Source organism: Saccharomyces cerevisiae, chromosome XII, assembly GCF_000146045.2.
Source record: "Saccharomyces cerevisiae S288C chromosome XII, complete sequence".
Lineage (NCBI taxonomy): Eukaryota > Fungi > Ascomycota > Saccharomycetes > Saccharomycetales > Saccharomycetaceae > Saccharomyces > Saccharomyces cerevisiae.
The window spans coordinates 744,930-757,312 of record NC_001144.5 but is presented as its reverse complement, the minus strand read 5'-3'; the positions used below and the strand labels follow the sequence as shown (position 1 = coordinate 757,312).

Below are 12,383 nucleotides of genomic sequence, written 5' to 3'. Positions count from 1 at the left end.
GAAAATAGTCGACGTCAGTCACCTCCAGGTTATTATGTAATTCGCTAAAACGACTTTTAAACATCGCGGGAGACGGATCTTTGACAGAGACCTGGAGGAAAAAATAAAATAGAAAAATAAGCTCAAAAGTTACAGAGAAAACTGCATCACCAACACGGCGGAGACAGTTATAGTGACTTGATCACCGTGAAGCAATTCCTTTAGTTAGATAGACTGTTTCTTTTTCGGAAAGAAATTGAATAAAAAGAGCCACATTTTTCTTCGAATAAATACTAAAAAATAAAACGAAAAAGCAAGGTGGATATTGGATAGTTGTATCATGTCCGATACTAACACGTCTATTCCCAATACAAGTTCTGCAAGGGAGGCAGGCAATGCTTCACAAACTCCATCGATCAGCTCTTCATCTAACACTTCCACTACCACTAACACAGAATCATCCTCAGCTTCTCTTTCTTCTTCCCCCTCGACAAGTGAGTTGACCAGCATTCGTCCAATTGGAATAGTAGTCGCTGCTTATGACTTTAATTATCCCATTAAAAAAGACAGTTCTTCGCAACTTTTGTCTGTACAACAAGGGGAAACCATTTATATACTTAACAAAAACTCATCTGGGTGGTGGGATGGATTAGTTATTGACGACAGTAATGGGAAAGTTAACAGAGGCTGGTTTCCTCAAAACTTCGGTAGACCTTTAAGAGACAGTCATCTCAGAAAGCACAGTCATCCGATGAAAAAATATAGTTCCAGTAAGAGCTCAAGGCGCAGCAGCTTAAATAGCTTGGGCAATAGTGCATATTTACATGTGCCTAGAAATCCGAGCAAGAGCAGGAGGGGGAGTTCTACTTTATCAGCGTCTTTATCAAATGCCCACAATGCAGAAACAAGTTCCGGCCACAATAACACCGTATCGATGAATAATTCTCCCTTTTCAGCGCCAAACGATGCTTCCCACATAACCCCTCAATCTTCGAACTTTAATTCCAATGCTAGTCTATCCCAGGATATGACAAAGAGTGCAGATGGCTCATCTGAGATGAATACAAACGCAATTATGAATAACAATGAAACAAATTTACAAACTTCTGGTGAGAAAGCAGGTCCCCCACTAGTAGCAGAAGAAACAATTAAGATATTACCGTTGGAAGAGATAGAAATGATTATTAATGGTATACGTTCGAACATTGCTTCGACTTGGTCCCCCATACCACTGATAACGAAAACATCCGATTACAAGTTGGTATACTATAACAAAGACCTTGATATATACTGTTCAGAATTACCCTTGATTTCTAACTCAATTATGGAATCCGATGACATTTGTGACAGCGAACCAAAATTCCCGCCCAATGATCATCTTGTTAACCTATATACTAGAGATCTGAGGAAAAATGCGAATATTGAGGACAGTTCTACGAGATCGAAGCAATCGGAAAGTGAACAAAATAGATCAAGCCTTCTAATGGAAAAACAGGATTCAAAAGAAACTGATGGAAATAATAACAGTATTAATGATGATGATAATAATAACGAAAATAACAAAAACGAATTCAATGAGGCTGGTCCTTCATCATTAAATTCTTTATCTGCTCCAGATTTAACGCAGAATATTCAATCAAGGGTAGTTGCCCCAAGTCGCTCTTCTATACTGGCCAAGAGTGACATCTTTTATCACTATTCAAGAGATATAAAATTGTGGACAGAATTACAAGACCTAACAGTTTATTATACTAAAACGGCTCACAAGATGTTCCTTAAAGAGAATCGTCTCAATTTCACGAAATACTTTGATTTGATATCAGATTCAATAGTCTTCACACAGTTAGGCTGCAGGCTAATGCAACATGAAATTAAAGCCAAAAGTTGCAGCAAGGAGATTAAGAAGATTTTCAAAGGTCTAATCTCTTCATTGTCAAGGATAAGTATCAATTCTCATTTATATTTCGATTCAGCTTTTCACAGAAAAAAAATGGATACTATGAATGACAAGGATAACGATAATCAGGAAAATAATTGTTCTAGGACGGAAGGGGATGATGGTAAAATTGAAGTAGATAGTGTACATGATCTAGTTTCAGTTCCATTGTCCGGTAAACGTAATGTAAGTACCAGTACAACGGATACATTGACTCCAATGAGATCATCATTCAGTACAGTCAATGAGAACGATATGGAAAATTTCTCAGTCTTAGGTCCAAGAAATAGTGTTAATTCTGTCGTAACACCAAGGACTTCAATACAAAATTCTACTTTGGAAGATTTTTCACCGTCCAACAAAAATTTTAAGTCAGCTAAATCGATTTACGAAATGGTTGATGTGGAATTCTCGAAATTTTTAAGGCATGTTCAGTTACTTTATTTTGTGTTACAGAGCTCAGTCTTCTCAGATGATAATACTTTACCACAGTTGCTCCCAAGATTTTTTAAAGGTTCATTTAGCGGTGGTTCTTGGACAAATCCATTTTCGACTTTTATTACGGATGAATTTGGTAATGCGACAAAGAACAAAGCTGTCACATCTAATGAAGTGACCGCTTCGTCGTCCAAAAATTCCTCAATATCAAGGATTCCACCAAAGATGGCAGATGCTATTGCCTCTGCGTCAGGATATAGCGCTAATTCAGAAACAAATTCCCAAATTGATTTAAAAGCAAGCAGTGCCGCGTCTGGTTCAGTTTTTACACCTTTCAACCGTCCTTCTCATAACAGAACCTTTTCAAGAGCAAGAGTTTCAAAAAGGAAGAAAAAATATCCATTAACTGTAGACACTTTGAATACAATGAAGAAGAAATCCTCGCAAATTTTTGAAAAATTAAATAATGCTACAGGTGAACACTTAAAAATTATAAGTAAACCCAAAAGCAGAATTAGGAATTTGGAAATAAATTCAAGCACATACGAACAAATAAATCAGAATGTTTTACTATTGGAGATACTGGAGAATTTAGATCTGTCAATTTTCATCAATTTGAAAAACCTGATTAAGACACCCAGTATTTTGTTGGATTTGGAAAGCGAGGAATTTTTAGTTCACGCCATGTCTTCGGTCTCCTCAGTACTAACAGAGTTTTTTGATATAAAGCAGGCTTTTCATGACATCGTCATCAGATTAATAATGACAACGCAACAAACGACCTTAGACGACCCGTATTTGTTTTCCTCAATGAGGTCCAATTTCCCTGTCGGACATCATGAACCTTTCAAGAATATCTCTAATACACCTTTGGTCAAGGGCCCCTTCCATAAAAAAAATGAACAATTGGCACTCTCCTTATTTCACGTATTGGTGAGTCAAGATGTGGAGTTCAATAACCTTGAATTTTTAAACAACTCCGACGATTTTAAAGATGCTTGTGAAAAGTATGTCGAGATTTCTAATCTTGCGTGTATTATTGTTGATCAATTGATTGAAGAAAGAGAAAATTTGCTGAACTACGCAGCAAGAATGATGAAGAATAATTTGACTGCAGAACTATTGAAAGGTGAGCAAGAAAAATGGTTTGATATTTATTCCGAGGACTATAGTGATGACGATTCAGAAAATGATGAAGCTATCATCGATGACGAATTAGGATCTGAGGACTATATTGAACGCAAAGCTGCGAACATAGAGAAAAACCTTCCATGGTTTTTAACTTCAGATTATGAAACTAGTCTTGTCTATGACTCAAGAGGAAAAATTCGTGGCGGGACAAAAGAGGCACTGATTGAACATTTAACCAGTCATGAACTTGTTGATGCGGCTTTCAATGTTACAATGTTAATAACTTTCAGAAGTATATTAACCACAAGAGAGTTTTTTTATGCCCTGATTTACAGGTACAACTTGTATCCTCCTGAAGGGCTGAGTTACGATGATTACAATATTTGGATAGAAAAAAAGTCAAACCCGATTAAATGCCGTGTGGTCAACATTATGAGAACATTTTTGACGCAGTATTGGACAAGAAATTATTATGAACCTGGCATACCACTGATTCTAAATTTTGCCAAGATGGTTGTATCGGAGAAAATACCGGGGGCAGAGGATCTTTTGCAAAAGATAAATGAAAAACTGATAAATGAGAATGAGAAAGAACCAGTGGATCCTAAGCAACAAGATTCGGTATCGGCAGTCGTACAGACAACTAAACGTGACAATAAATCACCGATACACATGTCTTCGTCTTCTTTACCATCTTCTGCTTCTTCAGCGTTTTTTAGATTGAAGAAATTGAAGCTCTTGGATATTGACCCATACACATATGCCACACAATTGACTGTACTTGAACATGACTTATACCTCAGGATCACTATGTTTGAATGCTTGGATAGGGCATGGGGTACCAAGTATTGTAATATGGGTGGTTCTCCGAACATTACGAAATTTATAGCTAATGCTAATACGCTAACTAATTTTGTTTCTCATACCATTGTAAAACAGGCAGATGTCAAGACACGTTCAAAATTAACGCAATATTTTGTTACCGTTGCCCAGCATTGTAAAGAGTTGAATAATTTTTCTTCAATGACTGCCATAGTGTCCGCTTTGTATTCCTCCCCAATCTACCGACTGAAAAAGACATGGGATTTAGTTTCCACTGAGTCGAAGGACCTTCTGAAGAACCTAAACAACCTTATGGATTCCAAGAGAAATTTTGTGAAGTATAGAGAGCTGTTGCGATCCGTGACGGACGTTGCATGTGTTCCCTTTTTTGGTGTATACCTATCTGATTTAACATTTACGTTTGTCGGAAACCCAGATTTTCTTCACAATTCAACCAACATAATAAACTTCAGCAAGAGGACTAAAATCGCAAATATAGTGGAGGAAATTATAAGCTTTAAAAGATTCCATTACAAGCTGAAACGATTGGATGATATTCAGACCGTTATAGAAGCGTCTTTGGAAAATGTCCCCCACATTGAAAAGCAGTATCAATTATCACTGCAAGTGGAACCGAGATCAGGAAACACCAAAGGCAGTACGCATGCTTCTTCTGCTAGCGGTACAAAAACTGCAAAATTCCTAAGTGAATTTACAGATGATAAAAATGGCAATTTTTTGAAGCTAGGTAAGAAAAAACCTCCTTCTAGGTTATTTCGATAAAAGTTTATACAATTTGCTAATCAAGAAGAACCTTAGCTTTATGTTTGATTGCTACACTCTATTATTTAAGATGGCTGCTTTTACTTAATATTCTTCGTGATAATACTGTACTGGTGGAGTGTTTTTCGTTTTCGAGGATTTGAGAGTACGCTTCATTTGCAGTTCTTCTTGATAAAGTTCGTTTTATATATATATATCTATTTTATATCTTTATATATTTTATTACACCCAGTTAAGTTATCGATCCAAGATTTTAAATGCCCGATTAGAGGAAACTTATTACCTGAAAAAATATCAATTAGTGATTCTATGAAAAGCTATTACCCGCATTCTCATAGTTCGGATTTTCAGATCCAGCAATATAAGAGAACCAAATGTAGCAGAAACGTCAAATAGTAAGCAACAGGAGTTACATTTGAGGTGATTTTAACTTAGGGAAACATTTGCTGATTCAATGTTCAAACAGCTGTCACAAATTGGTAAGAATCTTACCGATGAATTAGCGAAGGGCTTAGCCGATGATATGAGCCCTACCCCGTCAGAACAACAAATCGAAGATGATAAGAGTGGCTTGCCAAAAGAAATACAAGCTAAATTAAGAAAATTTGAGAAATATGAACAAAAATACCCTTTGCTACTCTCCGCATACAAAAATGAAAAATTAAAGTCAGAGAAGTTAGAGGCTGTTGAAAAGATTTTAGCGGAAAATACACCCATATCTAATATTGACGACGCAGTGGATACGTTGCCAGCTTTTTTCCAGGATTTAAACAACAAAAATAACCTATTGAATGATGAGATCAAGAGATTAACTAAGCAGAACTCGGAAATTCCAGAAAGCGCCTCTAGTGAAACTCTGAAGGATAAAGAAGAGGAATTTTTGAAAAAAGAGCAAAATTATAAAAATGACATAGACGATCTAAAAAAAAAAATGGAAGCTTTAAACATAGAATTGGATACTGTACAAAAAGAAAAAAATGATACTGTTTCAGGTTTGAGAGAAAAAATAGTTGCACTGGAAAATATACTAAAGGAAGAAAGGGAGGCCAAAAAACAGAAAGAAGAAGTATCTATATCCGAACTGAAGGAAGAATTGGCTATAAAGAACCATTCTCTCGAGGACAGTCGAATGAAGATAACCGAATTGGAGCAAAATTTGTCTTCGAAAAGTACTATAATGGAGGAAAAGTCCTCAGAGTTGGCAGAACTAAATATTACTTTAAAAGAGAAAGAGCGCAAGCTGAGTGAATTGGAAAAAAAAATGAAGGAGTTACCGAAGGCGATATCTCATCAAAATGTAGGAAACAATAACAGAAGGAAAAAGAATAGAAACAAGGGAAAGAAAAATAAGGGAGGCATAACTACGGGTGATATCAGTGAAGAGGAAACGGTCGATAACTCAATCAATACTGAAGAATATGATAAGCTTAAAGAAAATTTGCAAGAATTACAAGAAAAATATAAAGATTGTGAAGATTGGAAGCAAAAGTATGAAGATATAGAAGCAGAACTAAAAGATGCTAAAGAATTGGAAAACTCACAGCTCGAAAAATCAGCAAAGGAGCTGGAAACCCTTAACACCGAGTTGATCGATACCAAGAAGTCATTGAAAGAAAAAAATTCGGAGCTAGAGGAGGTGAGAGATATGCTGAGGACTGTAGGCAATGAGCTTGTGGACGCAAAAGATGAGATTAAAGAGTCTTCGAGTAAACAAAATGAAGAAGTGAAAACCGTTAAGCTGGAGCTCGATGATTTACGCCATAAAAATGCAACGATGATCGAGGCCTACGAAGCTAAAAATACTGAGTTGAGAAGTAAGATAGAGTTATTGAGCAAGAAAGTAGAGCATCTGAAGAATTTATGTACAGAAAAGGAGAAAGAGCAGACTACATCGCAGAACAAGGTAGCCAAATTAAATGAGGAGATATCTCAACTTACCTACGAAAAATCAAACATAACAAAGGAGCTTACTTCTTTAAGAACCTCTTATAAACAAAAGGAAAAAACTGTGAGTTACTTGGAGGAACAAGTTAAACAATTTAGTGAGCAAAAGGACGTGGCTGAAAAATCCACAGAACAGCTGAGAAAAGATCATGCTAAAATTTCTAACAGATTAGACTTATTAAAAAAGGAAAATGAGACACTGCATAATGATATCGCAAAGAATTCTAATTCCTACGAGGAGTATTTGAAAGAAAATGGTAAATTATCGGAAAGATTGAATATTTTGCAAGAAAAATACAATACCTTGCAAAATGTAAAAAGTAATTCGAATGAACACATAGATTCTATCAAAAGACAATGTGAGGAACTAAATGTCAAGTTGAAGGAATCTACAAAAAAAATTTTATCTTTAGAAGATGAACTAAATGAATATGCTAATATTGTTCAAGACAAAACCAGAGAAGCTAACACATTGAGAAGGTTAGTTTCGGACAGTCAGACAGATGATTCGAGCAAACAAAAAGAGTTGGAGAATAAATTGGCCTATTTAACGGATGAAAAGAATAAATTGGAAGCAGAATTAGACTTACAAACATCCAGAAAGGCCACTGAATTACAAGAGTGGAAGCATACAGTAACTGAGCTGAAATCGGAAATACACGCTTTAAAGCTTCGTGAAGAGGGACTAAAATCAGAGGTTGACGCATTGAAACATGTTAACAATGACATCAAAAGGAAGACTCAAGCCACTTCAGATGATTCCGATCAGTTGGAACAGATCACATCTAATTTAAAACTCTCATTGTCTAAGGCTGATGAAAAGAATTTTGAGCTACAGTCTGCCAATGAGAAACTTCTGAATTTAAATAACGAACTTAACAAGAAATTTGATCGATTACTAAAAAATTATCGTTCATTGTCCTCTCAATTGAATGCTTTAAAGGAAAGACAATACAGTGACAAGTCAGGAAGAGTTAGTAGGTCTGGTTCTATCGGTACTCTAGCTAACGCGAATATTGATTCCTCACCAGCGAATAACTCTAATCCAACTAAATTAGAGAAGATACGATCATCAAGTTCATTGGAGTTAGACTCTGAGAAAAATGAAAAAATTGCATATATAAAAAATGTTTTGTTGGGATTTTTGGAGCACAAGGAACAACGGAACCAATTACTTCCTGTAATTTCTATGTTGTTACAACTGGACAGTACTGATGAAAAAAGACTGGTTATGTCTCTGAAGTAAAAATGTAGCTGAAAGCAGAAGATACGTATATATTGAAACAGTTTTTTTCTTCCTGAAATATATCAAGAAGTTGCTGCATGTCTATATATAAAATACTAAAGCAATTTCTTTTTAAATTGTAATTTAATTCTTCCTTATTTTCTTCAATTCCCTGAAAATTAGGACAAGAATTCTTTTATGTAATCAATTCCGCCGACACAATGAGAAACTGTTGATTGATCATCACCTATCAACTTATTTATTTTAATGGCAAGATCGACAGTTTTTTCCGTTGAATCGTGTTCTAATATTAATCCGGTTCCTGACTTGTTCCAGTTTATTACATTTTGAAGAATTTCTTGTTCAGTTATGACAGAATCATTGAGAAGGAGGCTCCAATCAAAAGTATCGTGATCCCATAAGACGGCTTGTAAGCCAAATTGCCTTGTTATTGCTCTTACTCTATTATCTATTCCGCCATATGGAGGTCTGAACCATTTGGGGGTATGGTTGCCAGTAGCATTCATCGCCCAGATGGACCATTCAATTTGAGCTATAATTTTTTCATTCGATACATTTGGCAAATATACGTGAGACCAGGTATGTGAGCCGATTAAGTGTCCCTCCTTTTGCATTCTTTGATAGATATCTGGATGTTGAACTATATTGACACCTAAATTGAAGAAGGTGGAATTATGCTTCAACCGGTCCAATAATTTAGTAGTGGAAGCAGAAGGACCATCGTCAAATGTCTGGGAAAGTTTGGAACATGTGTACACATCATCGTGTTCGGTGCAGTGATGGCAATCGAAAGAGCACGAGTCCCTTGGAACACTGTCGCAATGGTTTTGATCATATTCCTTATAATCTGGAATTTGACTGAAATCAATGAAATCTAAAGGTATATAAGGTGGATCTAACCCAGGCCATTCTTTTAACCCGGTAAATGCACTAAGCCAATCCGGAAAAGGCGTTTTTGTAGCTGCCCTTTCCAATACAGGAAATTGAAAGTCTATCTGCTTTAAATCTTCCCTATTAGCTTCCGCGTGAACAAATTGCCCCAGACAGGAAAGTGCAATAATACATTGCAAATCAATTGTATTTAGTTGTATTCTCATTTTCAATTGCCGATCCGTAGAAATAATAACAACTCTTTTGCAGTTTGTTTACCCACTGTGGGTTTTTGATAAATAATAGAGGATTACTGAAGGAGAGAGAATATTTTAAATGGATTTTGATAATACTACAAAAGAATAGCCAGTAATTTTTGCGTTGCGTCACAAAATCAAATATCTAGTTTGTTCCCTGACGCATGTTTCTCATGTGTTACCCGTCCTTTTGTAACCTTCACTGCTACAGCCGTACTATGTGGCATTTATGGGTTAATAGAAAGTTCCATTAATCCGACATTAAAATTGGATGGATTAATGGAGAACACAAAGGCAAAAAAACAATGGAAGAACAAAGAAAATTTAGCGGAAGTAAAAATAACAGCCGAAAGCCAAATTCAGGCTTATCTTGCCTACTCTTTCTTTTATCGAATTCCTTTAGGCCGTTGCAATAGAAAAGTAATAAAAACGCATATACGTAAGTTGTAGTCAGTGTAATTGCAATCTATTATGCGCATCAGGTGCGCATACTACATCCATTGGTGCACAAAAAAAGGAACGCAGACAAGAAAATTATTCAGTTTGCTGTTCGTGATGAGCCATCCCTGAATATGACTAATGTTAATGTTCAATTTGGGATCTTATTTTTTTTTGTGCAGTAATAAGAATCTTTGAAAAAAAACTATATAAGCCTATATAGTTTGTAAGATATAAGACAAAACACACCTGCTTTTCCACTACACATTTTCGTTATTATATAAAAAAGACAGCCAAGTATACTTGTCAACAAAATAAACTCATAGCAATTACACTATAAAAACAATAGCATCAAAAATGTCACTAAGAAACATATCAATGATCACAAAAAATTTGCAAACAACTGCCAAGTGTTATGTCCCAAAAAGTTCACCTACATCAACAACTATTCCGGTTATAAGGGATGCTAGTACTACTCAATGTCGCAGAATAACTACCGTCATCAATATTACGAGTCTGAAAGGATATTCTCCATCTCCAAGAACAGTTCATGATAAGCCAATTGTTATTTGCACTGACAACGAAGAGGTAGAGACTGTATCGGAGCACGTAAAAGTATAATTTGAATTAATCTACTCTTAACACTGTTCAAATGTACGTGTAACGTTTTGACGCTAAAAGATTCTAAAAAATTACTTTTTAAAGTTATACCCTCTGACTTTATGTGACATCAGCATCCTAAGTACCTACCGTTCATAATTTGACGCTTTTCCTTATACATTCAAGCATCGATATATATGATTTTTATATATGTCCTCTATTCTAATACATACTTTTTTACTTTTGAAATAACAAAATATTCTTTTTATTTTTGCGAGTTGAATAATTAAATAAGAGATCAAAGATATATAGAGAGAAACTTTATTTCTCGGAAATCTTACTTCTAGTCGTAGCGTTCGATGTAGTCTGTATCACCAATACATTCTGCAATTGTCAATTGGTCACTACCAATAAGTTCGTTGATTTTAATAGCAACCTCAACTGTTCTTCGTGCACCATCGTGCTCTAAGATCAAACCTTTCCGTTTTCCCTTCCAAGTATTTATGTCCATAAGTATTTCTTCCTCTGTTCTGAAATCATCATTAGTGATTAATTTCCAATCAAAAGTATCGAGATCCCACAAGACAACCGTTAGGCCAAACTGTTTTACTATAGCTCTAACCCTATTATCAATTGCACCGTATGGAGGCCTAAAATACTTGGGGAAATGTTTGCCTGTGGCATTCATAGCCCAAATTGACCATTCAATTTGGGCTACAATTTCTTCGTTTGATAAACTTGGCAAGAATTCATGTGACCACGTGTGTGTACCAATCAAATGACCCCTCTCTAAAATATGCTCATATATATCAGGATAATTAACAGTGTTTATCCCCAGAACAAAAAAAGTGGTTCTTTGTCTCAATTTCTTGAGCAATGCCTCTGTCGCCGGGGCCGGACCGTCGTCAAATGTTTGGGAAAGTTTGAAACACGAAGTTACATCATCAACATCGATGCAGTTATAGCAGTCAAATGAGCACTGCTCTCTAGAAATTTTGGGACACTGGCCAGGATAGTACCTATCTAATTCTGGCACTTCAGTAAGATTTATGTAATCTAGCGGAATATAAGGTGGGTCAATTCCAGGCCATTGTGTAAGATTAGTAAATTCTGTTAACCACTCTGGAAAGGGCGTTTGCATATCTACTTCCCCCATCAATGCGGTACTCCCATTTGACGCAAGGCAATTTCCCTGTTTTAGAAAAAATGCTGCGAACAGCACAGATTGTATTGTATTGAAAATTTTCATCTCTTTTCTTGTGTAAAAGTAAATCTATCACTTAATTTTGTTTCTCTATATTCCACTTTGCTTACTTCTAAGCATCTACTTTGTTAGAACTATTGGTCTTTTTGAAAACACAAAAGTAAATCAACCCACTTGTTGGTATTTTTCTCTTTTAATTGCGATTGAATGACGGCCGGTCCGGAAAATGTGACATCTGGAAAAGAGAAATGTTGAAGCTGCTTCCAAGTGCATGAGACAGAATTTTTTTTACAGAAAATAGAAAGCGTTATCTTGTTAAATATTACTAACTAGTATAGTCATTCATTTTTTTCTTCCATAGTTGTAATATCTTTATTTTTTGTAAGAATTAGCGATAGCTGAGATTGCGTTCTTCAACTTCCTGCTCTCTCTTAGTCTTCTATCCAGGGTATCTCACCTTCCTGATTATCTTGTCAATAGCCATGGCTTCGCTGTTTCTTTATTATAAGAAGTATTTTTTGTTTTCTTCAAGAAATTTTTCGTATTAATATCTTTATGTTTTGTTTGCCTTTACTGGCCAGAAATTTTATACTTATTTTGAATAGAACACATTAAGTTCTACAGGTACCTGCAAAATATCGAGACAAAAGTTTGAACGAGAATATAAGGAATGTTGGTCATAAGGCGTAAACTAACAGAAGATGGCGGTAGCAAGATGTTACCAAGGCGACAACT

At 35.7% G+C, this 12,383-nt stretch overlaps 5 protein-coding genes across 5 annotated transcripts, besides 1 other annotated feature; 3 read left to right on the top strand and 2 right to left on the bottom strand.

The window, feature by feature from the left end:
- Window positions 1-319: 319 nt before the first annotated feature.
- Window positions 320-5,089, top strand: CDC25 (Ras family guanine nucleotide exchange factor CDC25; the record flags this gene model as incomplete). Its single annotated transcript, NM_001182198.1, has 1 exon — window positions 320-5,089. One exon carries the CDS (start codon window positions 320-322, stop codon window positions 5,087-5,089), a length of 4,770 nt encoding a protein of 1,589 aa, NP_013413.1.
- Window positions 5,090-5,543: 454 nt separating this feature from the next.
- IMH1 (Imh1p) lies at window positions 5,544-8,279 on the top strand (the record flags this gene model as incomplete). Its single annotated transcript, NM_001182197.2, has 1 exon — window positions 5,544-8,279. The coding sequence occupies one exon, from the start codon at window positions 5,544-5,546 to the stop codon at window positions 8,277-8,279; it is 2,736 nt and encodes a 911-aa protein (NP_013412.1).
- Window positions 8,280-8,437: 158 nt separating this feature from the next.
- Window positions 8,438-9,376, bottom strand: CDA2 (chitin deacetylase CDA2; the record flags this gene model as incomplete). Its single annotated transcript, NM_001182196.1, has 1 exon — window positions 8,438-9,376. The coding sequence occupies one exon, from the start codon at window positions 9,374-9,376 to the stop codon at window positions 8,438-8,440; it is 939 nt and encodes a 312-aa protein (NP_013411.1).
- Window positions 9,377-10,201: 825 nt separating this feature from the next.
- DPA10 (Dpa10p) lies at window positions 10,202-10,465 on the top strand (the record flags this gene model as incomplete). Its single annotated transcript, NM_001184535.1, has 1 exon — window positions 10,202-10,465. One exon carries the CDS (start codon window positions 10,202-10,204, stop codon window positions 10,463-10,465), a length of 264 nt encoding a protein of 87 aa, NP_878131.1.
- Window positions 10,466-10,787: 322 nt separating this feature from the next.
- On the bottom strand, window positions 10,788-11,693 carry CDA1 (chitin deacetylase CDA1; the record flags this gene model as incomplete). Its single annotated transcript, NM_001182195.1, has 1 exon — window positions 10,788-11,693. One exon carries the CDS (start codon window positions 11,691-11,693, stop codon window positions 10,788-10,790), a length of 906 nt encoding a protein of 301 aa, NP_013410.1.
- A 440-nt stretch (window positions 11,694-12,133) lies between these two features.
- Window positions 12,134-12,370: an origin of replication (ARS1223; Autonomously Replicating Sequence; replication capacity dependent upon Sum1p).
- Between the last annotated feature and the right edge of the window lie 13 nt (window positions 12,371-12,383).